Consider the following 27839-nt stretch of genomic DNA (forward strand, 5'->3'; position numbering starts at 1 on the left):
TCCCGTCGGCCGCCGTACGCGCGGGCGGGCACCGCCGGGGAGCTTCGACCCGGGGCGGCAGCCGGGGCTGTGGCTGGTGTTCCGCGCTGCACGGTCCGGGTCGGGGGCGTCGAGCGGGGCCTGGGGAGGGCGGCCTAGGGGAGGGCGCGGCGGGAGCCGGCCAGCAGCCGGCGGGAGGCTGAGGCCGCGGGCACGGCCTCCTCAGGGGAGCCGGGGCCGCTCTGCCGCCCGCCCTGCCGCCCGCCCTGCCGCTGCCTCCGGGGGGCGGGCCGCGGGGTCTCGGGCTGCGGCCGGGCTGCTGCTTCCCGCGGCGGTAGCCTGGGCCGCCGCGTCGCCCGACGCCGTTACCGGGTCTCCCACGCCGTGCCGCCGCGCCCGAACGCTGGCGGCGGGGAGGGGTGCGAGGGATCCTCCGGCGGCGCTTGAGGGACGGGGCCGGGGGGAGGGTTTCACCTCAGGCTCGTTAGGGGGGCTTAGGGCGCGTTGCTGTTCGGCGAGAGCACGAAGAGCTGGAGCCTGCCTGCGTTCTCAATGATTTTCTTTGTGGTTGGTTTATTACAGATTTTATTAAATTTTTTTCAGACTCAAACACGACTGTCAGGTGTCATTTGTGCTTGTGGTGCTTGTATTTTCACACTTCTTATGCGTAAAATGCAGATTCACTGTGAAGAGTGCCTCGGTTTGCCTTCACCCCAAGGAAGGGATAAGGAGCCTTTGGCAAAGGCTTGAGTCAGTGTGCCCAGTGTTTGGTGGGCACCAGGTGCTGGCGGTTATCTGATGATGTGGGAGGGAAAAAGGTATGCTAGCAAGCTGTGAAACAAAAACTGTGGGCTTTATCTTACACCCAAGTTATGGAAAAATCTGTGCAGGTAGTGTGAAAGGAAAAGGAAGCCAAGAAACTTTCTTAGTCAGAAGTCAGGATTTCTTTTTACAGTTGAGTTGCTTTGAGGTATTAGCTTTTAAGACCCAGCAATTCATAGTAACAAAATAGTCATGTCTTCAAAAAAGCAGATCTAGAGCCTTCTGTGTTTTATACATAAAGGATGCTTTCAGACTTTTGCATGAAACTTAAGAGAACTAAACATTCTGCTCTTCGGACATGAAGGGAGAGTCTCATGCAGTATTTTTTGTTCCAGTAACTCTCTGAGAGAAAAAACAGCAGTTGTGGTAGAGTCACAGAGTTGTCAATGCAGACACCCAGCACCAGAAACTTCAATTTCTCCAGTACAAACCAAAAGATTTTTGTGTGGAATTAGGGTACTCTGGCGCATTAGAATCACCCAGAGGTTGTGTTTGGGTTTGGTTTTTTTCCCTCCACAGTACTCATAGTTGCCACATGGTTAGGAAGTTGTAGTGTTGCTATATGCTTACATTTTTTAAGATGTGTAATTTCCAACTTTTTTTTTTTTTTTTTTTTTTGTCTCCCAGCAAGTGTTCAGTCTATTAGAAAAAGCTTGGGCTGGTTCCCCTGTGGAGTTTGCTTGGCAGAAAACTTTGGGAAATTTCCTTGCTGTAACAGGGTAAGGTTATGAATATTTATTGCATTTGTCCATAGAAATCACTGATGAAGAAAGGGAATTATTCTATATGTTAATCTTTTTAGAGGTGATCGTGCTGTGAAAATTTTTGATCGTCACGGTCAGAAGAGAAATGAAATCAGCTTACCAGGGTAGGTACTAAGATGGGTTTAAATTATTTTCTTTGTTGTTTCCTTTAAAAATGCTTCTCTTCTGGTGAGGTGCTTGAACAATGTGAGAACTTTGTGGGAAGAGATGTTGTCTCTGGTGAGCATACCTGGAAGAGAAGACAAACTGATGAGCATGTATATCATCAGAGGCAGTAAAAGCTGAACTCACAGCAAGCTGTCAAGAATAGTAAAAAAAGAAATACATTCTCCTACCCAAAGCACTTCTCATTATTTTTTGCAGTTCATGGTAGTTGCCACCTTGCACCAAATCAAGAGATGCAATTATCCTTGTCTTTACCAGACTTGCCTTGTATCCTACTGACCACTGCATCTTGCTGTACTGGTTAGGGGCCATTCATAACATGGGCTGGCTGTGTCAGTGTCTTCAGCTTTGTGATATCCGTGGCCCAGCTCACTCTGCATTGTATTTTGCACAATGAATAAAAAATGCTCTTTCTCTCCAGCAAACTGCCAAAACTAAGGAAAGCTGTGTGGAATCAGTGGTAAACTCTGAGAAGAGCTTGTGTTGGACTGGGGGACCTCTACTGTCCTGTGGGTTGGAGAGCGTGGTGTGAGGGGTAGTCTGCCTTATGATGGACACTGATAGCACTACCTTATTGGTGGACGTAGGTGACTTAAAGGGAAACATACATCTAAACTGGGTGTAAAATCTCATGGCAAGGCAAAGAGGAGAAAAAAACTTGTATAATCTCCACGTATCCTAAAGGCTTGTTGAAATAAACATCTGGTTGTGGTAGTTTGAATAGTACTGACTTTTTGAGGCCTGCCAGCAAATCTTTTGCTTAGGTTAGGTAGTTCTTTTGAATTCTTACAACCTTTTGCTGTGATTGAAGAATAAATTATCTTTATTACTATTAGAATAAAATTCAATTTTTGTGATACACGGTTCAAACAGAAACAAGTATGCTTATATGGAGGTTCCGGCCCTAAGGCCAAACTTTGCTGCTTTATTTGTTGGTTAGCAGTTAACCAACTGCAATTGCTAACTGCTGGACATCTCCTTATATAAGAATGGAGTTCAGAATGTCAAATATTCTCTGCTATACTAGTTATAAGAATCTTCTTACCATTATTTTGATAGAATTTGTTTTGTTCACTACTTAGTAATTTGCATTTTCCCCTATTTTTTTCTTTTTGTCCTTGTTATTCCTGCCTCTGATGTTCTGATAGGCTGTTATGGATGTATTTTCAGAACCAACCATGCCTGTTCTCCAGAGCAAACTGATAAAAGTCTTAAGAAGAAAGATAGGAGAAATGGAAATTCAAGGCTTTCTGAATTAGTTCACAGCAATGTGTGTTTCAGTAGGGTGTGTTTGAAATTGCTTGCATTAGGAGCTTTCATTTGAGTGGTAATGAAATTATTCAGAGATACCTTTTTAACCTGAAACTATCAATTTAGTTATCTAGAAATAAGAGTGGTGTCAGATGGCAGAGGTTCTTAATCTCCAGTATATGGTTGTAAACAACACTTGTTTCCAATTCACCAGGGACTTGTGGGTAAGTCTGCTGTCCATTCTGGGAACTATTTACAAGTGGAGGTTTTTCCTGCTTCTGCATAGGTTTCTTGTCCAAGTTTTTATGCTTGTTGAACTATGAGGAAAATAATCCCAACACCGAATAGCCTCTAATAAAATAGACCTTTACAAGGGATTTTCACTGTCTCTTGAAAATCAAGGTGGCAGTGTTTCAAGTATGGAATGTAGGTACCAGTCTCTTGGGTTTTATGACCGACCTTTCAGCCTCTGTCAATTCAATGAGATTTGAGTAAAGGTGCGGTTGCTGTAACAGTACTCTTTACAGATAAATGTGCGATCTGTCATGGATTTGCTTGGGAGGGAAAAGGAAGGACAGGGACTTCAACTGAATAATTCTGGCAGTTTCTGTACACTTACAAACATATTTTAACATCATTAATGAAAGCTGTTTCTTTTTCTTCAGTAATTGTGTTGCTATGGACTGGGATAAGGATGGAGATACTTTAGCTATAATCACAGACAAATCTAGTGCCATATTTCTGTGGGATGCAAACACAAACAAATCAAGCCAAGTAGACAGTGGCATGAGGTAAGAATTATTTTTTTTAAACTGTGTATTTGAAGGCTTGGACCACTATGGTTTGTTGATGTGGAGGATATATTGCAATCATCTTTTTACTGGAGTCCTCATAGCACATATACAGTTAAGCTAATATGCTACAGTTTGTTGCTGAATCCTTCTTGGTGCGATTTGTTGGTTTTGAAGTGTTTGGTGGTGGTGGTGGTTTTCAGGTTGGTAGGGGTTTTGTTTCTTTTTAAATTGTCAACACCGCCAAAGTCTCCAGAGAGCTTCTCTTCAGTGTCTCCACTGTGTGGTAGTAGCAAGGATGGGTGAATTTTTGTATATCTGTACTGGCTATGTTTTCTCCAAAGTATTTCACACAGATAGAAAGTAGCTTAAAAGTAAGGGAAGTGATTTTAGCGGTGCTAGGATTTTTTCCTCTTAGATTTATAAGGGGACTTAAATGCTGTTCACAAAGCAGACTGGTTTAGGATGGGAAGAGATATCTAAGGCAATCCTACTCTAAGGTTCACATCCCGACCTTTCTGAATTTGGGCGCCGACTTGAAACTCTCCTGAGGCCCATATAACAATCCACTTTTGGGTTAACAAATAAGCTTGGTTTAACAATTAAACTTTTAGCCTGTTTGAATCTGTTCCACTAAACTATTGTGCTCTACATAAACGTTCTGTCTGTGAGAAAGGAAGTGGAAATGAATCTGTCCCATGTTTGGTAGGGCACTCACCTGAGCAGAGAAATAGATAATTTTGGATGATGTTGCTATTTACGTCACTTAAGACAAACATTCCTTCTGATTTAACCCTTCATCTCTAAATTTCCTTTGTATATATTTTGGGGGTTTTTCAATGTTTGTTTTTACTTTTAAGTAGTCAGAGATACCAAAATTGGAGTGTTTTATCCATTAAATTAAGAAAATTCAGTTCAGCTGGAAAAATTGAGGGGTGGGGGTTATGTTGGTTTCTATGAGAGTGGTTTGTTCCAAATTTAGGTTGAAAACTCCATGTCTAGAATATGGAAAATATTCCATATTTCCATGAACATGTACACTTGTGCTTTGTAGAATTCATTTGGAATATTGGATATTCAATTATGGGATATTTCAGTATGTTTTCAGCCTGGTATCCTATATGTATATGTTGAAGCAGAACTTAAGAAATAACTTCCATACAAGTTATTCCACTCCTGAAAAAGTAAAAGAATTGCCACTTTGCACAAAATACACAGTGACTTAACCTTTACATGATTTAATGAAGTTACGTTTTAAAGATTGTTTGTTCATAGAATGTTAAGTCGCATGTTAGAAAGCAGTTTCAAAACAAGCAAATGATTGTACATACAATGAGAAATTTAAAGTGATTACTCCTTCCTTCTGTGTAATTAATTGTATGTGGCATTATATAGGTATCTTGCTTAATGTGGATGACTCAGTCATTTCTTAGTCGTTACTTTTTTGTCATTACTTATTAGTTATTACATCAACAGTGTGCCATTTTACCACAGATATGGTAATGATTATTGTTCAGAATTCTCTTTTCTGGTGGAATACAGCAATTTTGGCCTTAAAAAGATTTTTTTTCCGAAGTAGGGGTTTGGGATTTTATGATATGTCAGTTTTAAACTATAGCTATTCATATAATCAAAGCCATTGATGAAGATATATGTACACATTATATTGTGTGAAGGAATATACCAGATTGTACCTCCTTTTCATGGGTGAACAAGTATTTTGGGGGGAAGAGTATCTTGCCAGTATGCAAGCAAAAAAGAGCATAGAAGGTATTTAGCAGAATGGAGTAGGATGTGGTGATTGCAGTTCCTTCATAATCTTTCTTTCTAATGTCTGAGGTAAATCACTTACTAGAGGAGGTCTCACTAGAACAGTATGTATCAGTTTAAGCGCCTAATCCTTCTTTTGTCACAGTGTTATTGCTTAAGGAGAATAAGCACGAAGACATATAAACGGTGTGATGACCAGGCTTTTCTGGTATCCTTCTCTTTTTGAAATTAGAAAAGCATAAACAAACCCCCTCACATGCAAACCAAATATATCTTGGAGGTAATTTCATGTGTCAATATCTGAAATTTGTTTCAAATTACTATTGCATGCTTACAGTAAAATTTAAAAAGATGAGAGGGGTATTGATGGAAATAACTGCACTAGTTACAAAATTCTGATTAAAATTGTTTCGCTTAAGAGGCTTTTTTTTAAAATATGATATATAATATTTATCTGTGTAGCCTTAAATACACACCAAAATAGGTCTTGCTGTATCTGAAACGTCAAGTTAAATTGGCTCTTTCTAACTTCCTTATTACATTGACTAGAACTAGATCTATTCACTTGGGGCTGGCTGAATTCATAGGATTATTGAAGTGCAGAAAAACGATGCAGAAAGTGACTGGAAAATTGCACATACCTTCGTGGCATCTTTGAGTGTTTTTTAAAACAGTGTATTTAGCCAAATTACCCATGATTCCATCAAAGACTGTTGATGTTTGCAGACACATTTCCATTTATATAAGTCTTATTACGTTACCTCAAACAAGTTGTTATTACTTCTGCTATTTTGTGCCCAGAAAATTCTGGTACTTGTAGAAAACATTATTTAAAAATTCTGCTTGGTCTGTTTGATTTTATAGAACTTCGAAACAAATATGCAAAATGTTTTTGTATGTAAGCACGTTAAAGGAATCTTTGTACAGTAAAGTAAAATTTTTCTTTGTTTTAGGGATGCAATGTCTTTCTTATTATGGTCTCGAGTTGGAACTTTACTTGCTGTTGGAACAACAAAGGGAAACTTACTTATATATAACCGTCAGACTTCTCGCAAGGTTGCTGTTCGTGGTATGCAATCGTTTGAAACTAAGCTTGCATATGTGAAAGTGGAATTTTGCTAATATACTTAGATTCCTTTTTAGTTCTATATATGAACATGCAAGTCAAAAATGTGCTCACACTCAACTTGCACCTTCTGTTTTGTTGTGCTTACTAGAGTATTTTTATAGTATAGTGGGTTAAAAATACATATACACATACCTGATACTGCCTCATGGGAAACTTGTGTTATCTTTCTTGCAATGATTGTTCTTACTAAGTGACCATTTTCTTACCTGCTCAGAGTACCTCTGGGCAGAAGGGTTAAGGATATAGCACAGGCCCCAGAAATTTGATGAAAAGAATGGAAGAACAGGGGCTGTTCAAGTTCTTATAAGGTGAAAAGACTTTCATCTGGGAGTAGAAGACTTTAAAAAAAACAAAAAAAAAAAAGACAGACTTTTGAATTTGTAATTGCTCTGATAATTTGTATCACATTCTGACAATCTGTGTTTGATTGATCAAACAGAGCATGTTTCCATCCTGTATTTTTTTGTTGTTGTTGTCTTCATTTGTGTTGTATGGGTTTCTTTGTTTTTCAGGTAAGCACACTAAGCGGATTACTTGCGGTTGTTGGAGTACTGAAAACCTTTTGGCTCTAGGCGGTGAAGACAAAATGATTACTATAAGCAATCAGGAAGGGGATACTATAAGACAGGTAGTATTTATACCCCCCATTTGATTTTAAAGGCATACTTTATAATACTCCTGGTTTCTGAGAAAGCTGGGACCTGTGTAAGCTTATGCCTTTTCAGTCCCACTGCTTTCAAGGATAAGGAGCCTTTGGGAAACTTCATGTAGGATGAAGGCATATCGAAACATCTGCGCCTCTATGTTATACAGTGTATTTTGTGATAATGGATTCTTTGCAATTCTCCTGTGATCCTGCCAAAATGTGCTTCTCTCATCCTTGATGCTGATCTATATCTGCTAGAAGAGGATCCTATGAGTGCAAGCTTAGGTGACTTCCCCAGTCGCAGCACAGGACAGTTCTCACATGACTGTTTATAAGGTCTTCAGGAAGTACTTGTAGTGTTGGTCTTGCTTTAGATTAGTTAAACAAAGATCTTGCCTCTGATGTACAAGGATTACTCCTAGGCTGGACCTCCACTGTGTTGTTGAGAGGCTGATTCCCATGCTTCCTCCAAGTACAGTCGGATTTTGTAATCAAGCATTCTGTCTGTTTACATACATCACCATCCTTCCGAGCAACAACAGTTGCTGCATAATGAGCAAATGAATATAATTCACTTTTTTAACTTTAATGAGCAGTGTTTCACTCAAGATTTTTGAAGAAAAAACCTTTCATAGTTCATTTCATATGCTTCCATCTTCATGTCTGAAGTTCGCAATTGGATAAGACTATGCTAATAAATTTATTAGGCTATTTCTGTGCTTTAAACTGGTTGGCTTGGGTAGTGGAAGCAGTGTAGCTGAGACAGCAGACCTAAGCAAGGCTTCCTTATGAGGTTTTGTAACCTCATATTGACTACACAAGCAACTTAATTGCTATCACTACCTAAACCAGATTGGGTATGTCCTTTTTAAAATGCATTGTAAATATTTAACTTGCATGCCTTAATCTTGGTTGTCTTTCTTTGAATTTGCATTGGAGTGACCTTACTTGTACTGCTTCAGTCTGTATAATACCAGCTTGCAAGTCTTCTTCCTCATTTTGATTTTTCCTTCTCTTTTTGGATTTGTATTTCTGTTTCCTAGATATTTTTTCAGTATATTCCGTGATAACGTGTCATTATGATCCAAACTGAGGCCATGTTTTCTCCAGCTTTTTTTTTTTTTTTTTTTCCAGTTTTGGTACTACATGCACTAACAGCTCTATCCTTAACACTAAAAGGTACAGGGCAGGAATAATGCAATTACTTACCATCAGTATTTGCTACATTAAGTGTTGATTTCTTAATCTGAACTTGTTTCTTGCAGACCTCGGTGAACTCAGATCCCAGTGATATGCAGTTCTCAGTTATGAAGACTGATGAAAGAATATCGACCAGGGAAAGCACAGTAAGAAGTCAATACAAAATACTGTAAAAAGTGTTAATCTGAGGTTTCAGGGTTTCTGCTGGCAACCAGTATGGGCCCAGGAAGCAGTTTGTTCCTTCTTGATTTAAAATTTGGTGTTGAAGGTTGTTTTTTTTTCCTTTTCCAAAACTTTTATTTAAAGTAAAGCCATATTCTTTTTTCATTGAAGATGTGTTAATTGAAAGTCCAGTGGTTAGCAATATAACAGATAACAGAGCAGTTTTGCAATGGTAGTTAACGTAATACATGGAAGTATGTGCAGATAGTTAAAGAAATACATACAATATAAATACAGAATAGTATATGCAATGTGGCAGATGGAAGTGGAGCGGGATTGTCAAAATCGAAGAGACGACCTTTCAGAGGGCAAGTTTTCATCAGTCTGTTTCGGGAACAGATAACTGCTCTCTAGGTTTTCATCTTGTCTCACCTTGGTGCCCAGCAAGATCATGGAACAGATCCTCCTGAAAAGTATGCTAAGGCATGTGGAAAATAAGGAGGTGATTGGTGACAGCCAACACGGCTTCACTGAGGGCAGATTGTGCCTGACAAATTTGGTGGCCTTCTATTGACGGGGTTACAAGTGTTGATGGATGAGGGAAGAGCAACTGACATCATCTACCTTGTCTCGTGCAAAGCTTTTGACATGGTCCCGCACAACATCCTTGTCTCTAAACTGGAGAGACATGGATTTGATGGGTGGACTACTTGGTGGATAAGGAATTAACATGGACATGGGCAGTGGGATGAAGTGCACCCTCAGCAAGTTTGCTGACAGTGCCAAGCTGTGTGGTAAAGTCAACATGCTGGAGGGAAGGGATGTCATCCAGACGGACCTTGCAGGCTTGAGAGGTGGGCCCCTGTGAACCTGATGAAGTTCAACAAGACCAAGTGCAAGGTCCTGCACCTGGGTCGGGGCAGCCCCCAGTATCGATAAAGGCTGGGCGGAGAATGGATAGAGAGCAGCCCTGAGGAGAGAGACCTGGGGGTGCTGATGGATGAAAAGCTCAGCATGGCCCGACAGTGTGCACTTGCAGTCTAGAAAGCCAAGTGAATCCTGGGCTGTATCAAAAGAAGTGTAGCCAGCAGGTTGGAGGTGAATCTCCCCCTCTACTGCGCTCCTGTGAGACCCCACCTGCAGTACTGTGTTCAGCTCTGGAGCCCCCAACATAAAAGGACTTGGACCTGTTGAAGCGAGTCCGGACAAGGGCCGCCAAGAGTGGTCAGAGGGCTGGAGCACCTCTCCTGTGAAGACAGGCTGAGAGAGTTGGGGTTGTTCAGCCTGGAGAAGAGAGGACTCCAAGGAGAGTCCTTATTGGGGCTTCCCAGTACCTAAAAGGGGGCTTTTAAGAAAGATGGGGACAGACTTTTTAGTAGGGCCTGTAGTGAATAGGACAAGGGGTAATGTTTTTAAACTAAAAGAGGGTGGATTTAGCTTAGGTTTTAGGAAGAAACTCTTTACTGTGAGGATGGTGAGACACTGGAACAGGTTGCCAGAGAAGTTGTGGATGCCCCATCCCTGGCAGTGTTTAAGGCCAGGCTGGATGGGGCTTTGGGCAGCATGGTCTAGTGGAAGGTGTCCCTGCCCATAGCGGGGGCTGGGGGGGAGACTAGATGATCTTCAAGGTCCCTTCCAACCCAAACCATTTTACGATGATTCTATGATCTTAGCAAACCTCAGCATCACTGAGACTGGAAGCCCTGGTATCAGTCTTCTGGTGTGAGCATTATCCTGTCTCTCTCCAAATGGCTACGGTTTCATTGTCTTCATTGTCTTTTCTTGAGTTAATTGAAGTCCATCAGATCGGTCAATGGTGAAGTACAGAAAAGTGGGGTAATGATAATTATTAGGAGAGCATATTATTAAACAATCAGCAGTGAAATACCAAGATAAGACATAGAAAATCCATGGATGGAAAGGTGGTACTGTGTTAGAATTTGTCCAGATCTATACGCTTTTACAGCATAATTAAATTCTCACAGTCAGATTTAATCTATGAAGTATAGGTGTCGAGAAGTGTTTTTCCCCATGTTTACATTGACAAAGACTTCTAGGAGCTTTTTGCCTGTCTGCATGGAGTGAAATGTTTTCTGCTTTCTAGGGAAATTTAATGAACAGCCATTTTGAAAATGCTGGAACTGAGGACTTCAGCCTTGATTTCTTCTACTGCTTCCTGGGGCATGTGATAGCCTAGGCTTAGGGGTTTTTTTACTACAGCTCTCAGGTTCACTGTAAAATGTTAGGGAACATTTTGTAATTCTGTAGTTCATAATGTTTGTGCTTGGATAGTCTGTCAGCAGCTCTAAACCTCATAGCATTTATTGTCTTAAGTGTCTGTTGTTGGGGGGGGTGTGGGGCTTGGCTTGATAACAGTCACTTCCAGGCTGTTACTTATGACATCGGGGGAAAAGGACCCTGCAACATGGATCAAAATAAGTAGTACTAGAGTTAACATCTTGCCTGCAACATAAAATAATTCCTGTAATTTCTTAGAAGAGTTTAAGAAATAGTGTTTCTTAGATACTTTGTGATTAAGCTGCAATGGTGTTATAAGCAACCACTTCTAAAAGTCAGAAAACAAACTTTATATATTTGTGGTAACTTCAGAAATTAGAGCACGGAATTTGAGTTTGTAATTCTGGATTAATGGATTTTTAGGTCAATATAGGCTTTTTTTTCTTGGTTTGAAAATACCAGCTTTGTATTTCATTCTTCTAGCTCTTATTTTAGGATTTTTCTTCTTTTTAGACAAGGAGAGCTGGAACAGAAGGCAACGTAAAATAAATTTGTAAATAGCCCTTCAATGTATCTTTGTCAGAGAATAAGATGAAACGAGCTGCTTCCTCCTTGCTTTTTCTAAAATGAGTGTTTTACCCTTGCCTGACAATAACACACACTCTAGTAACAAAAGTAATCTTTAAAAAAACCCCAGAGTTCAGCCTGTCTTCTCCTATGAGGTCCAACATCTCTATGGGATTCATCAAATAAAATGCCCTCATCTGGACCAATACCAAACTGTAAATGTTGTATGTTTAATATAAACTGAACAGTGTGTTTCTTCCAGAATTGTCTTTCTGTCTTTGAAATGTCAGCAAGTTACTTGAGATAACAACGTTGTGGTAGACTTCCCTTCAACCTCCCAGATAAAAATTCTGTGGATCAAAAAAGACATGGTAGTTCAAGTGAGAGTAGTCCCAACAGGATAACTCTGTGTGATCTGCTGCCTTTTCCTCTGGGGACACAGAACTGACTTAATGCTTCTGTAGGGAAAAGCCTTGAATATGAGATGTATGTTCTGCTGGGCTTGCATTTAGATCTGTGAACCACTGATTCACAAGGGGAATATCCTAAAAATCTCTTCCACTGTTGGTAAAGATTCAGAATTCAGTTCTGTGGGATTCTTAAGGATTATTGAAAGTTCTAAATCTCATCTTTAAGTGAAGATGTAGGGCCTTATTTTCAAGTGATGCCATTCTTATCAAGTTGATTTTTCTTTTCATTCCTTGACAGGTGAGTGTAGTGGTCGGCAAGAAGACTCTCTTTCTTTTTAATTTGAATGATCCTGATAACCCGATTGATCTGAAATTTCAGCAGCCTTATGGCAATATTGTAACCTACAGATGGTGAGCAAACTTTGTTAATGAAGCGTTCTGGTATTAACAAGCTGAAGGTTTTCCCAGTAGTTCTGATAAATGCTGGAAATTAAATCGCACATCCCTTGTTTACACTGGATTTTTCTTGGCTGTCTTGTAGCCTTTTTAATAGTTCTTTTCCAAACACAAAGAAGTCTACATTTCATAGTTGTTTTACATGACAATCCAATGGCAATAAAATCAGTATTTTCAAATACAGCTGCTGTTGGTATGCTCGGCTTTAAAATACTAATACTGTTGCTGTCCTAACAGTAGATTAAACTGGGGGGGTTTGTAGGTTGTTTTCTTTGGATGAGTAACTGATGAAAGAGCTAGGAGTGGAGCTAGGTGAAGGATACTTCAACTAGTTTATTGGTTTACAAAATTGTGCAAAGTACTTGTAGCATCCCTGCTATGTAATCCAGTTGGTAATGTTCCTTTGAAGAAATCCCAAGCTAGAAGTTTCAACTGTGTACCCAAAAAGTAGCTGTACTGTTTCTGTATCTGTGAATCATGACATTGTCTTCTAATGCCTGTTCAGTCTATGTGAAATTGACATTTGTTGCTTTACACTACAGCTGTATAAGAAAACCTTCAGCTATATGCTTCTTAATGTATGGCCTCATGTTGGACACGTTGGCCACAGTATACCTGGGGTCTTTCCCTTGCAATGATTTTTTTTTTTGCAACTAAGCTGATGAAATCAGTTTGAATGCATCCTTACACACTGTAACTATTTCTGCCTTAACCTCATTATTTCTACTTGACACTATGAAAAGTAAACAAACTATCTATTCACAAATACATATTGTAGGTTTGGTACTTCCGTTGTGTTTGCAGTAGTATGCCTTAAGGGCACAGTGACTGGCATCATTATTTTTAGCATAGCTTTGGTGGGACCAAGTCAGCCAGAACCTTGAAATGGAAGTTTCCATCCTCTGGCATGCTTATTCCAATGAAGATACCAGAGGTTTTTCTCCTGGCATCACTGCCATGTATGCAGCTTGCTGAAAGTAAAGTGGCATTATAGAATGTAGAAGAGAGAGTAAAGACAACTTATGAGTGAACTCTGAGCACAAGCATGGTTTTCTCCTTTTAAGAATCTTTGGTTGCTTTTCCCTAAAATCTGTTTTTATGTGTTGTTGTACGTTATATATATAAATTCCCATAATTTGATTATTTTTCCTATTAAAGGGAGACATTGACAGTTACCCCAGTAGTTTGGAAGAAAATGTATTTTGCATATTGCGTAAAGAGATCTCTTCTTAATTGTTGGGTTTTTTTGTAACAGGTATGGTGATGGCTACATTATGATTGGTTTCTCAAGAGGGTGTTTTGTAGTCATTTCTACACACATTCGTGAGATAGGTCAAGAAATCTTTCAAGCTCATAATCATAAGGATAATCTAAGCAGCATTGCTATATCACAGTCATTAAACAAAGCTGCGTCATGTGGAGACAATTGGTAAGTGGTAGTTTTATACATAAAGAATGGAATATAACTGTAGCTGTTGGGCTTTAAAACTAGGTGGCCAAGTCAGTGCAGAGAAGGTGAGATGAATTACTCTGTATAACTGCCTCTCTGCCTTTGTAAGGTTAGGAGAAGCTAATTTTGGCCAAAATCTCTGCAATTGTAAATAACTTTACTGTAATAAATTGTAAACAAAAAAATAATTTAAACTTAAAGTATAGATTATTCCTTTTGATGCATTTTCTATTATGTTACTTGGCTACAAAAATGTCCAGATTTCTTTACTATGATGTATTGATTGGACATAACAGTCTGCTTAGCAATAGAGTAATTAATTTAAAGCTGTACTGAGTATGCTGATATTCTCGTCCCTGGTGTCTGGTCTTACCTGCAATCTAAAAAAAAGTGTAAGTATGAAAACAGTTAAGAAAAAAAAAAAGAGTTAATGAGTCTAGAGTTTTTCAAAAATATGTTGTGCGTATGGTAGAATACCTTGTTCAGCTCCTCATCTGCTACTCCCTGATTCTGTGATATCTGAACTCTTCAGTGAAGGAGCTGAGTGATGGTAGGGCTCAGACTGTTCTGTCTGTTCTCAGTTCGGTTTATGACCTTACAGACTGTTGATTTATGACACTTGCACATCAAGAGTTGTATAACTATGAGCAAACACGGTGCAACTTCAAGGACTTCAGCTATTGTAGAAGAAGTATTATTTCTTTAAGGGGTTCTTTAGCATATATTGAGTAATGTGACAGCACAAGTAAACTCTCATTCTGTCCCTTTTTATGTGAAGCAGGATTGAAAGCTGTTTTTTTGCATCTGTGTTTCAAGCAGTGTTTGTCCATCAGCAGTGTGTTTTTAACCTAACCTGTACTGTAACAGGTCAAAAGGGAATTACCGTGTTTGTTCGCCACCCCTGAATTCTTTTGAATTGGATTTGTGCCTTTTCCTCAAATTTTAGTTCTCTGAACAAATATTTTAGTACAGTGGTAGTGATAAACTATTTCGAGTAATGAGTAACAGTGTGTGTTGCTCTTTAGGAAACGGAAGCCATTTTGTATTTGCACTCTATTTTTTGCTCCATTAGGCTGTCTCAACTGGGTTGGGTTTCTTCCAGTTTACGACTGAGATTTATGTTGGTGAGAATGACTGTTTACTTTTGTTTCAGCATTAAAATCCATGATCTGTCAGACCTGAGAGAAATGTATGCCATAATAAACTTGGATGATGAAAACAAAGGTATGTTAACAGTCTCTATGAGGATAGACATTTTTACAAATTAAGTAAACCAGAATTTTGATGGTGACTCTTTTACATGAGTGAAAGTACTGTTCTTGGGAAAACTGTGTGAATACAGAATTTATCATGAATTCCTTCTTCTCCAAGTTGTATTTATTAGGTTACCCATAGCAAAATGGGAACATATTTTATCTGTTCAAAATATAGAGAAGTACAGCTCTCAGAATATTTGATCAGTTAGTGTTTTGTTTTTTTGACTCTCTGATACAGTATGTTCAGATTACTAAAATAATACACTTGACTAGTTTCTGCTTCTTTCTGTGGGTTTTTTTTGGCGGGTTTTTTGTGCTTGTCAGCTTCTCCTATACTGACACAGGATACTTAATCTGTTCTCATCCTGGTTTACAGGATTTATGCCTGTGCTTTCATAACATTGTTACAAGACTATGTTCTTATATTGTGAATTACCACAATTATGTCGTCTTGTAGTGTCTGTGAATACTTCGGTTGTTGTCAGGTCTTTGCTGTTAGGAAGATGCTGAATTAGTAAATTGTTTGGTTTGAGAGAAAAATAATTGTTTTTTGGTTCCAGTAGTTAAAGAAAGGATTATTTTTTTTTTTTTGTCAAAACTTGTGAATGTTTAGGTGTAGATCAGCTGGCTTGGACAGATGATGGACAGCTGTTGGCAGTATCTACACAAAGAGGATCCCTCCATGTTTTCTTGACAAAGCTTCCAATCCTTGGAGATGCTTGCAGTACACGGATTGCATACCTCACTTCTCTTCTTGAAGTTACTATAGCCAATCGTGTGGAGAGAGTATGATAACCTCTTCCTTTTAAACTTCATTTACATATAAGTAAAGTAAGTATTAATAGCGGATAAAAATTGTTTTATTTTGTTTTTTTTTCTTACAGGAGCTACCAGTCACAGTCTCTGTTGAAGTAGAGCCCAGTTTTGTTGCTATTGGTGTTTATCATTTGGCTGTAGGAATGAACAATCGGGCTTGGTTTTATGCACTTGGAGAGAATAGTAAGCAGAAATTTAGTTCTCTTAAAATACTGCATCATTGTGTCTTGTTTTACAAGTTCAGTATTGTGTTTAGCAGTTCTGGACATACCACATTGTACAGTAACAACTTGAATTGCCATATGGTCCTGCTAGGGCTGCGTGATGGTGTACAGTCTGAAGCAGTTATTTCAAGGCATTGTAAATACTAAAAATTCAGGTTCAAGGTATTAGTAACAAAATGTAGAATGTTTCTTTGTTGGTTTTTTTCAGATCATGTTGTTAAGCAATGAAGGATTTTTAGGCTTTTGAGATGTAACCTGACTGTGTCTTTAAATACTAAATTTGGCAAAGTACCTAGGGACTATATGATCAGAGGGTTTAAACTGTCAGTTTGGTAGATAGTCACGTCATTTGCTTGGGGTAAGGTAGGACTGGTTATGCTATGTCCAAATTTTTGACAGTGGCTTTAAAGCTTTCATGTCTCTCTAAGCATCATCTCTTTTGACTAATAATAAATTGATCAAAACTGTGAGAGTACTAGTCAGAGCTGCATAGGAAAAGAGTTTCTCTTGTACTTTCTAACTAGTTCTCTGACTGCCAAGAAGAATGTCTCTTTACATGTAACTTGTCCCCTCTCTGCTTAGTTGTGAGTTTTTCACATCTAGTTAATCAGCTGCAAATTTCGATGATGATAAATGAAGACCTATACAAAATCAAAATATTTTTACTTTTTCTTTTCTGTTTGAATTCTTTAGATGTAAAAAAGCTTAAAGATGTGGAGTACCTGGGGACAGTAGCAAGTATGCATCTTAATTCCGATTATGCTGCTGCTCTCTTTGAGGGTAAAGTCCAGTTGCATATGGTAAGAGCTCTGGTGATTTGGAGTGCTGAACTAATGAGTTGATCTAAGCTGAACAAGTTAATGTAATTTTAAAAATGAGAGAAAATGGAGTAATCTTCAGTTAATGGAGATAAAAATTTAAAATTCTTTAAATTTTTTTTGATGGCTAATGAAAATATAAAGCTGAGTTCCTGTAGACTTTAGAAATACAGCCTAGTCTAGAACAGGTGAAGAAAATGTGTTTTCTTGTGGACTGTTTAACAAATTTTATTTTAAAAAGTCTCTGTGGGAATCACAGAAGCAGATGCACATGCAAGTTTGTTTTCATCTCATTTCCTTGTGGTTTAATACAGGCAAAATTACAATACCTCATTGTAACAGTGGAGTCTTTCAGTTCATTCTATTCTTTATATTTAGATAGAAAGCGAAGGTTTGGATGCTCAGGAAGAACGAGAAACTCGACTTTTCCCAGCAGATGATGATAAATACCGAATTTTGTGCCATGCTTTAACTAGTGACTTCCTCATATATGGTACAGATGTGAGTATTACTTCTGTAATCTTTTTAGATGGTATATATTTCTATCTGAATTATTTGGATTATTACTCGTACTTTTAGCAAAAAAATTGTGCTTCTGAGAAGTTTACAGTGGATCTATACAAGTGGTTCTATGCAAGATCTTTATGAAATACAGTCAAAATTACATCCAGCTTCCTTTAACTGCTTCATTTGTACGAGATGCATTGGTGGGAAGGTTAAGTTTTGCTTTTACTAGTGTTTGTTGTAAAACACTGATTTTAATGGCAGAATTTAATTCTGTTGCATTAGTGAGAGGGTTGGCAATCAAACTGTCTGCCAGGTACAAGAAAAAACATAGCAATTGCCTTGCAAATTTGTTGATTTAGGTGGCAGTGTAATAGATGTAGTCAAAAAGGTACTAGCATAAGCAAGTGTGATAGCATAAATGGAAGTCTTGATTTACACTGAAGCCTTTCCCAAAGAGAATTTTTAGGTGTTTCAACACAGATAGGAATTAGTAGGACACTGAAGAAGGATTTGAACATGATTATGGGTTTTTCCAGAGTTTTTTCTATGCATGAGGGGTAGTTTCTTTCCTTCTAGTATTTTCTGGCACGGGGAATACAAGGCACATTTGGCATTGTAGTATTGTGACACAGACTGATGTATTGACCTTCAAAAGAAAAGGCAGCATTGCTATCCCTGGTGTTATCAGTGGCTTAATAACGAGTGGTTTTGCACCAGCTGAGGGCTTTCCCACCTCCTCAGTACCTAAACTGGTACTGATAAATTTGAGGTACTAAATTCAGAACTGATCAATTTGATATGTGCAGATTTTGCAATTGACTTCAAAAGCCATCTTTTACTTTCAGTGTTCTTTGTGCAACACTGAAATATAATGTTAATCACAAATCAGTTTGGTTGCTTTTCTCCCCCAGATTAGGTACATCTGTTCTTAGGAATGTGTAGTTCTTCCTTGGAGGCAAATTTTTCAGCTTTGTTTGAATGTTAAGCTTCTCTCAGCAGTGAGGCAGGCATTTCCCCTGTTCAGAGAACTGCATGGTAAATACAGCTTGTCTTCACAAAGCAGAGTGAGATAAACGACAAAAACAACAGAACACCCCTCAATTGTCTAACTCCTTTCCCCACCCAGCAAAAAGCCTCAAGTTATCCTGTCTTGCTGTCCTGGTTTAACCCCAGGTGGCAACTCACTGCCCTGCCCCAGTAGAATAAGAAGGAGAATCAGAAAAAGGTAAAACCTGTGGGTTGAGATAGGAACTGAAGAAGGAAGCAAAAAAACACCTGGAAGTATTTTTCTTTAAACACTCTTCATGCTCAGCGCTCTAAGATGAGCGAAACTGCAACAAAGTTAATTATCTACTTGCCACTTACTGATGTCATTATTTTTCCTGTTATTTCTCATTAGGCTGGAGTTATTCATTATTTCTACATTGAAGACTGGCAATACGTGAATGAGTATCGGCATCCTGTCAGTGTGAGAAAAATTTTTCCAGATCCCAGTGGAACCAGATTAGCTTTCATAGATGATAAAAGTGATGGCTTTGTCTATTGTCCAGTAAGTTAGTGTGGGATACCCATGCAATTACATTTACAAGCAGGCATTTCAACTGTATAGTGTTTTTAATAGAGAATGAGGAAGGTTTTGTCACTCCAATGTGTTTGCTGGTAGAAGAGATTGCTAAGGAGGCTTAAAGATTACTCAATGGTAATGTAAAGAAATAAAATCTGTCATATGAGATCAAGGCAAATTCATTATACTAAATTCCTGATCAGTAATTTTCAGAAATGTATGTCTTTTGTATCCAAATACAGGTATTTTAGCCCATTAACAAGCACTGCCGGTTTCACTGCCTGTCCCCATACCTTTTTTCTAAGAAAAGCAAATAACATTCATATAACGTGTGTTTTCTCCATTTACTTCCCCTCTGAGTTAAACTATTAATGTTATTCAGTCACTGCTTATAAGAAGAGTTTTTCTTAACACAATTCTTGTATTTTTGCACTATATTCTTTTTTTATTTTTCATCTTAACCAGGATGAATATTTAGTTTGTCTCCTTAGTCACTTGCTAGTAATTTTACTTTTGCATTATTTGTAGGTAAATGATAGATTATATGAGATTCCAGACTTCTCCCCAACAATTAAAGGAATCCTGTGGGAAAACTGGCCAATGGATAAAGGTGTTTTTGTTGCCTTTGATGATGATAAAGTGTACACTTATGTTTTTCATAAGGGCGCCATTCAAGGTACTGTAAATGCTTTTACAAATTTACTCACTGTTCTAGTTAATAAAGTAAAACATGTTCAGGTTCTTCATTTGTCTTAAATATTTTCATAACTGCATATAAAAATAAATAGTAGACAGAAATTTTGAAGTGCAACTGGAATAGAAAACCAGTTGATGTGCAGGTTTCTCTGTAAAGCTCCAACAAATCAATTTGGTCTTAAGTCCCTAAGCTTCTTGCTATTACAGTCTTTGTCTGACATTTACACATTGTGCTTCAGTTGTATTTTGAAATGTTCATGAGAAAGTCTTAGGATCAGGGTGACAAAACTTCCACTGTTAACCAAAATTGTCATAATAGCAATTTTTTTATTTGCAACAGAGAACATGAAGAAGTTTACCTACAAACATTTGGAAAGTGACCTTACTGATTAGAAGATCTAATTATGTATGTTTACTTTACTGAAAAATATGTGCTGTACATTAGATGGTAACGACCAGAATTAGAGACCTGGAATTTATACCCTGCAAATCTACATTATTTCATCTGTGCCTGCTTGCTACACTTTTTACCATGTAGGGATTTTTTAAATGATGTTTTCTTTTCTTTCTTATCTTTGAATCTAGGATCAAAGATTATTTTGGCAGGTGGCACAGAAGTTCCCTTTTCCCATAAACCTTTGTTGTTGTATAATGGAGAATTAACTTGTCAGACTCAGAGTGGGAAAACAAACAATATCTATCTGAGCACTCACAGTTTCCTTGGCAATTTGAAAGACTTTGGACCTAATGAGCTGACGCAAATGCTTACTCAGACTTTAATGTTGAAAAGGTACATCTATGTTTTAATTATATTGTGTAAATTGTTTTCTTATGTGCTTATACCTCAGTACAGCATATCCTAGTGATTTAAAAATGTCTTGCTGAATATTGATAAATTAGATTGATCCCTGAGTCCATGTAGCTGTCTATGCAGACCAAGCAAAATAAGTGACCCAGTGGTGCTTTATTTGTTTTTCCACTGTCAAGTAAAAGCTAAAGTAATTTTTTTCAAGACTGATTCAGATTTCTGTGACAGTGGCTCTTCAAAAACTGGCTGGAGCGGGTACTTGCATACTCCCCTCCCACTGTAATGAAGCAATGCAAAATCAGTATAATGGAAAGAATGCCAGAGCAGGGAAAGCAGATGTTTTCCTGAAAATTGTGTAGGAACAGGAGAAACAGAACTGTTAAGTTACATATTTGTATTTCTCCTTTCTTCCTGACGTGTCACTCTCTCCATGGCTTAGAAGGAAATGCTTTTTATGTTTTACTTTACCGTGCTATTGGGGAAAAAAATGCTGACAGGGAATTTTTGGTACGACAAATGCCTAAAATTAAAATATTTTAAAATGCATTTTACCTTCTGTAGGTTTTCTGAAGCGTGGGAGGTGTGCAGACTTCTGAATGACCAGTCTGGTTGGAATGAGCTGGCCAAAGCTTGCTTACATCATATGGAGGTGGATTTTGCAATACGTGTTTATAGGACATTTGGTAATGCTGGGATGGTGATGTCATTAGAGCAAATACAGGTAAAATGTAAAGTCTTTTTAAAATAGGAAATGCAGTGTCTCAAATCTTCTTTAAAAATTGCTGAATTCTTTATTTTTTGTGGGGTTTTTGTTTGTCTGGTTTTTTAAATAGAAGATGAATTGTCTTCAAGGAAGTTAGTAGTTCTAGAGGAGAAAGTGTCCAAACCATATAACTCTTGCTTGGTTTTCTCTTGAAGTGGTTGCAGTCTCTATGGGAAAGCACAACATTCCTTTCTGCATTTGTTCGAGAGCAGCAGAATATATTCATGACTTAAGTATTGGAGGCTCTTTCTTCCTTTGTTATTTTGAGAAAATGTTAAAGGCTGCTGTTGTTACTTAAAAAAAACACCAAACCAGAACAAACCGATTACAATTATACATCTAAAATTATGCATGAAGTAGTACCTTTCAAAATATGCTTCTGCAAATTGCTCGTTTTAGATAGTGTTAGCTGTAGCAGCTTTGAGCTACAATAAGAAAATGAGGGCTTTTTCTGATTTGGAGAATCCGATAGACATGTTTGTAAAATGTAGGGATGTTTTTGTTTTGCTGTGCTTACTAGATTATGTTACTTGTTACAGTATTTTTTTCCTTTTGGACTACTTTTGCACCTATTACATTTTTTTACAGGGAATAGAAGACCACAACCTTTTAGCAGGACATCTTGCCATGTTTACTAGTGATTTTAATCTGGCTCAGGATTTATATCTAGCATCCTCCTGTCCTATTGCTGCACTTGAGGTATTAATTTGAGATGTGTAAATTTTTCTCTGCTGTTTTTATCACCACCTTAATGTTGGAATATTTTACCTTCTGATAATTCTGCCCTTCTATGGTTTTGTTATTGCCATTGTGTGACTGATAGACATTCTTTTAGAATGGATGCCTCTCAAATTGTCTGAACCTTTCTAGAATACTAGCTCTGTATTTGTATTTAGAATAATATAAAGTTTGTATAAGAATTCAGAATTTAATATTTGCATTAGAAAACATTATTGTTCTTTGTTAATAGATGCGAAAAGACTTGCAGCACTGGGACACTGCACTTCAGCTGGCTAAGCGTTTGGCCCCAGACCAAATCCCTTTTATATCAAAGGAATATGCAATGCAGCTTGAGTTCACGTAAGTTCTCCTGTAAAGTTGCAGTATGAGAATATTAAACCAGTACTCATGCTAACCAGAAGAACACAGAATTGATACGCTTCAGCTGACTGCATTGCTGAGAGAGGATTCTGTGAGGTCCTTCAGCTCTAGTATGAGGAAGAATAGTTTTGTAAGGAATATTTCATGCTAGAGGCATGTGTTAGCGAATAATACTTACTTTTGATTAATTTCAGTTTATCTGAGTACTTTGCAACTGGTAGGTCCACTATACAATAATATCATCTACTAAATAAATATTTTGTTGTAGGCAAGTGCTTGGGAAAAAAAATTATACTATTAACACTTCTTGCATTGGACAGAAGCCTTGCCTTTTGCTTGTCTTTCCTTAACTACCCAGTAGCCTTCATTTTCTTACATATTTTTAGGTAGAGGAGTGTCAAATTCCAAGGCTGCCAGCCCCTAAGAGGAGAAGGTATTAACCATTTGACATGATTTTAATGTCTGTTTTGTAGCTGATGCTTCCCAGGTGAAACCAGCTCTGTTTAATGTCTAATCCAAGTTGAAAACCACTTATCTATTAATAGAGTTTTTAGACAGATCCTTCCCCCTGGCAGTGCCCCTGGCACTGAAAGAGGACACTTGGTCACAGAAAGGAAGGGACGGCGGCAGTTGAAGCAGTGCAACCATCTGTAACTTGAGTTCTGAATGTACTTAAGGGGAAAAAATGCCCTTTGTTTTTATGTTGCAAAAATTCTGAATCATTTTAGGTGGTTCATTTCCTTATCTTTCAGAAAAATGTGGAAGTAGATAGGAGAGTATTGAGGTGTATTGTGCAGTTAGATTCTTTGTCTGTCTTTCAAGGGACATTTATTGGTCTCAGTATAATGGAATTGAGATGGACTGCCTCCTTGACTAACAGCTTGGTGAGGTGCACAGAAGTGCCGACATACAGTGTAACTGTCCATCTTCTGCATACTTCACATCCATGTATGGAGTCATTATATCTAAAGCAAGACAGAAACATGCATAATCTGTGTGGTAGGAAGGCAGCTATCTCCTCCTATTGAAAATACTCTTCCATATAACTTCCAATTTTCTTTTAGGGGTGATTATGTTAACGCTTTGGCACATTATGAGAAGGGAATCACTGGAAACAATAAGGTAATTCCTTTTTAGTAATGATAGCATTTGTACTATCCTACTGCATATTAAGTTACCATGTTTCAGACTCATTTGAATTCAGATTTTTTTATTCAGCTCTAAATCTATATGACTGTTGCTTTTGGGAGAGTAGCCTTTGCACTTCTCTTATTTTTAATATACAGAACGATGCTTTCTGTAGGTAATAAAGCAGTATTACCATTGTATTAACATGGCATAACTAGTCTTAGACTGTTATACTATGAGCAGTTTCACAATAGATGTGCAAATATCAGAGAGAATATTGCTAGGATTTTCATTATTATAGCAAAAGTCCTAATTATTCCTTCCATTCTTTACTGAATTGTTATCTGTATAAAGACAAGCAAAGATTGTGTTAGAAAATAAACGTCATGTTCAGTAGATCCTCCCTTATTCTGGCATTATTTCCCCTCATATTTGCAAAATTAAATGATAATAGGGGAAATAGCAACATTTCCTGAAGTCAAGCCATTTGGCTTTATGAAATACCGGTGGCCTTACCACCTTTATTAAAAAATAAATAAAGGAAATATTCTGCTTGTAATTTTTTTTTCTCTACTGTTGGATTTGGAGGAAAGAGGAGAGTAGTACTGAGCTGTCTGTAAAACAGATTCTTCTCACGTATGCTTGGTCTGGACAGATCTTGTAAGTAAAATGTAAAAAATTTAAAGACAAAGCTTAAGAAGAAGACTAAGCTGAGTTCCAAGTAAGTGTCAGCTGCAGCTGGGCAAGAATTTTGAGGCAAAAATTGATTTTATTAAGTCTGTATAATGTTTTGTTAATTTGTTTCAGTGCTTGGTTACTGTGGCTTTTGTGACCTGATATTTCTAACGTATAATGTGCAGTTACTGCTTTCCATTTGATTTCCAGCACCAGGAACATGATGAAGCTTGCCTCGCTGGAGTGGCTCAAATGTCCATTCGAATGGGAGATATCCGTCGAGGGGTAAACCAAGCCATCAAACATCCCAGCAGGTTACTAAAAAGAGACTGTGGCGCTATTCTGGAGAGTATGAAGGTATTCAAAAGAGTGAATAAAGCTAAGGCTGAATACGTGAATTCATTAGGCTATTTACTTATTTGTAATACTAATTTAGAAATTATATTTTAATGATTTCCAATATTGTAGCAATTTTCAGAAGCTGCTCAGCTGTATGAGAAAGGGCAATATTATGACAAGGCGGCATCAGTATACATCCGGTGTAAAAACTGGTAAGTACAGTTTTCAGGGAAGTGTTACATTTCAGGGACTTGTTGTAGTGCTCTTCGGAAAGGAGTGGTTCTCTGAATAGCACAAATATCTCATTAATTATGTTTCATTGATTTTATTGTTCCCTCTCCCAAGCTTAACGAAGACCAGTGTTCTCTCAGAAGCTTGTTGTTTTATAGTTTTACTGTAAATGGGAGGTAGTTTTCCTTTTTTTTTTTTTTTTTTTTTTTTATATTTAAAGCTACCTGCAGTTTTGAGTACTTTGTGTGTGTGTGTGTGTATGCATGCACTGAATTTGGTAATTTTATTTGTGTAGTTACTGTTTAGATCATTACATTTCTTCAGTTATCAAATACATAGCTGAGACTGAATATTCAGTTGGAAGCGATTCGAAGTTGTTCATTCAAGTGGAGTCTGTATCATGAGTAGTCAAAGTCATTGCCATTATGGTCAATACATTTTTAAAATGTTTTTAAGTGAATTTGATTATTTTCAAGTTTCCAGTGGGAAAGTACAATTTACTGAGAGATTTAAGGGCTTAATTCTTGCCTAAGTACATTTTATGGACTTCTGATATTAAGAAAGGATTGGAGCCGAGATCAAAAAGACCTTTCCTTTTTCATATGAGTGCTCTAAAAGTTAAGTTGGAATATTATGTTCATTTACTAAGGAAAATTTTATTCCGTCATAGACGTTTCAGTGGCATCAGAATGGACCAAGAGAACACTTCATTAAGTAGGGTAGCTTGCATATAATAATAGCCTTGATTTGGGAAGCGGGAGGTACAAGCTTTGCTTATGCCAGCAGAAGGAGGTTCAGTTTGGGGACTGCTCTGTCTTTTAGGCAGAGGGGTGAGATTTAAGGGCAGCCTCTTTGCAATCGCTCGTATCCTTTGTCTTGAAAGGCCCACTGCTTTGATTGCTGGCTTTTACAGACGATTTGTCTGTGTGCAACTCCTGAAGCTAGATTTATGGAAGGACTGACACAGTTATGTGATCTTCCACACTCTGCTGTAACGGATGTTGTTGCTTAGAGCATCTGGTTCTAATTGCCTGGGTTCCTCTGTACAACCTATGGCCTTAAGCACACAGTCATGGGACTAATCGCAACTGCACCTATACTGGTAGCCTTTTGTACTCTTCTGGACATTCCTTCAGGTTACAGTTTTAATACTGTGCTGCTTTTGCAGATTAATTAGAGAATACCGCAGGTAAAAATTGTTGGTCTGGCACTTTTTATGCTTGTACATCTCAAACTTTAAAAAGAAAAGATAACGTCCTCCTTTAAGCCTCTTTGTTCATGAAGCAGTCTATAATTTCCAGTTCTTACATCTACAAAGTACAGCTTTTTGAAAATATTGAAGTGCCTTCAAAGCTTACACATTATGTTCAGTTACTTCTTATTTAGCCTCCTTATCAGTGTTGATACAAATATGTCTATTTTACTGGAGAAAATTTGAAACCAGTTATCTTTTTAAAATAGCTATTATCTTGTCTTTCTAGGGCAAAGGTGGGTGAGCTTCTTCCTCATGTTTCATCTCCAAAGATTCACCTACAATATGCAAAGGCCAAAGAGGCAGATGGCAGGTGTGTTGGCTTATCTTTTTTTATAAAACATTATTATTGTTGTTATTGTTACTATTATACATTACTCTTTTTGTAAAAAAAACTAAAAGACCGACCTTAAATTTTGCATAGAATAGCCTTGTGAAAATGGATTCTGAAATATGTAAACTTAGGGTGTTGTGTAAAGATCTTAACATAATTATGGACCTACTAGTATCAAAGATGTGTTTCTAAATTGATTGTTTTTCTAAATTGATTGTTTTTCTGTCTAAGTATTAATCTCTTTCTAACAAAAATCATGAAAGGTTTTACACTGTTGCACCCAGTGCAGTATTACATTTAGCAGAGTACTGAAGTTCAGTTTGTTTTTAAAGACTCCTTAGCTGTGATTTTTGAAGGTCATTCAAAGGGGGAGTAATCATGACAGAAGATTTTTCATTCTAGAACCAAATTAATGTTACATCTTAATGGTTGCGCTTGCAAAATATTGAATAATGTGACATTATTGGCTGAAGTGAAAGCCCAAAGTAGGTTGTATTTAATCACAGAATGTAGTTTCTGGTGGTCCTTGCTGATAAGTAAATGTGCTTCAGAATAATGATACTTTACCAAAGCTAATTGTTTGCATTGATGAGACTAGAAAATACTGTTCATGTCAATTGCATAGTGTGAGAATGAGAAATTTCTTGGTCTTGTTTACAGAGCAGAAAGAAGTCTCATTTTTAAAACTGCACAACTAGTTATCGTATGTTTGGGTTTTATTATTCTCTCACTCCCAAGCGATTTCATATGGAACTTATGAAACAGAAGATGGTTGCTGATGAAACAGATGAACCACTTTTAAGATATACCAAAAGGCAGAGTAGGTCAAAAGTAGTATTGTAGTAAATGTTTTTGTGTCGTCTCTGCCTTTCATTCTCCCAAGAGGAAATGAAATAGTGACAAAAAAATATAGCAGATGCAAAACAATGCTATTATATGCAAACTGAAAGGAAGGTGTCACACAGTAACCTCTCAGAAATAAAATACTGTATGTTTCTTTCACACTGTATTGTAAAGAGTTATTTAAAGGTTAGAAAAACTCATGTGGAACCATTATTTTGCAGGTACAAGGAAGCTGTGCTAGCTTATGAACATGCAAAACAATGGGACAGTGTAATTCGACTATATTTGGATCACCTTAATAATCCTGAAAAGGCCGTTAACATTGTGAGAGAAACACAGTCTCTTGATGGAGCAAAGATGGTGGCCAGGTAGCAATCATATTGTGCACGTTTAAAAAAACAGGTGAAAGAGGCCATACCTGTGGGAGGTTGGTGAGGCTTGCTAAATGTGTGAGACTCTGGTTGTTGGTACTTGGCCAGTGACCGTGTATCTCGGTTTACTGGTTTGACAGCTAAGTAGGTACTGATTTGGTTTTGGTGGGGGTTTTTTCTTTCTTTCTGATTAAAATTGTATTAGCCTGAAGTAATAAGTTTAGACAATAATAAAAGTTGCCATGCCCTATTATTTATACTAAGTTAAGTTTAGTAACCTATTTAAAATAATCAACATTTAAACGAAATTAGA

The 27839-nt window shown here is 37.7% G+C and overlaps 1 protein-coding gene and 1 long non-coding RNA gene across 3 annotated transcripts in view; one reads left to right on the top strand and one right to left on the bottom strand.

Annotated features, from left to right (window-relative positions):
* Window positions 1-27839, top strand: part of WDR19 (WD repeat domain 19) — a 46892-nt gene that overhangs the window by 92 nt on the left and 18961 nt on the right. For both annotated transcript variants that reach the window (XM_056352199.1, XM_056352191.1), the window contains exons 2-25: window positions 1429-1520; window positions 1604-1669; window positions 3647-3772; window positions 6496-6611; window positions 7184-7299; window positions 8583-8663; window positions 12193-12305; window positions 13606-13779; window positions 14954-15024; window positions 15670-15842; window positions 15941-16055; window positions 16790-16896; window positions 17293-17415; window positions 18821-18970; window positions 19514-19661; window positions 20267-20471; window positions 21051-21210; window positions 21841-21951; window positions 22223-22332; window positions 23418-23475; window positions 24367-24513; window positions 24625-24707; window positions 26208-26291; window positions 27377-27523. In XM_056352199.1, the coding sequence (XP_056208174.1) occupies window positions 1429-1520; window positions 1604-1669; window positions 3647-3772; window positions 6496-6611; window positions 7184-7299; window positions 8583-8663; window positions 12193-12305; window positions 13606-13779; window positions 14954-15024; window positions 15670-15842; window positions 15941-16055; window positions 16790-16896; window positions 17293-17415; window positions 18821-18970; window positions 19514-19661; window positions 20267-20471; window positions 21051-21210; window positions 21841-21951; window positions 22223-22332; window positions 23418-23475; window positions 24367-24513; window positions 24625-24707; window positions 26208-26291; window positions 27377-27523 (2876 nt within the window). The remainder of the gene's footprint in view (window positions 1-1428; window positions 1521-1603; window positions 1670-3646; window positions 3773-6495; window positions 6612-7183; window positions 7300-8582; window positions 8664-12192; window positions 12306-13605; window positions 13780-14953; window positions 15025-15669; window positions 15843-15940; window positions 16056-16789; window positions 16897-17292; window positions 17416-18820; window positions 18971-19513; window positions 19662-20266; window positions 20472-21050; window positions 21211-21840; window positions 21952-22222; window positions 22333-23417; window positions 23476-24366; window positions 24514-24624; window positions 24708-26207; window positions 26292-27376; window positions 27524-27839) is intronic.
* LOC130155232 (uncharacterized) lies at window positions 6-21087 on the bottom strand. Its single transcript, XR_008823957.1, has 3 exons — window positions 21042-21087; window positions 1666-1794; window positions 6-774 (listed from the first exon to the last, which is right to left on the bottom strand). It is a non-coding gene; the product is annotated as an uncharacterized LOC130155232 (long non-coding RNA).

Source organism: Falco biarmicus, chromosome 1, assembly GCF_023638135.1.
Source record: "Falco biarmicus isolate bFalBia1 chromosome 1, bFalBia1.pri, whole genome shotgun sequence".
NCBI lineage: Eukaryota > Metazoa > Chordata > Aves > Falconiformes > Falconidae > Falco > Falco biarmicus.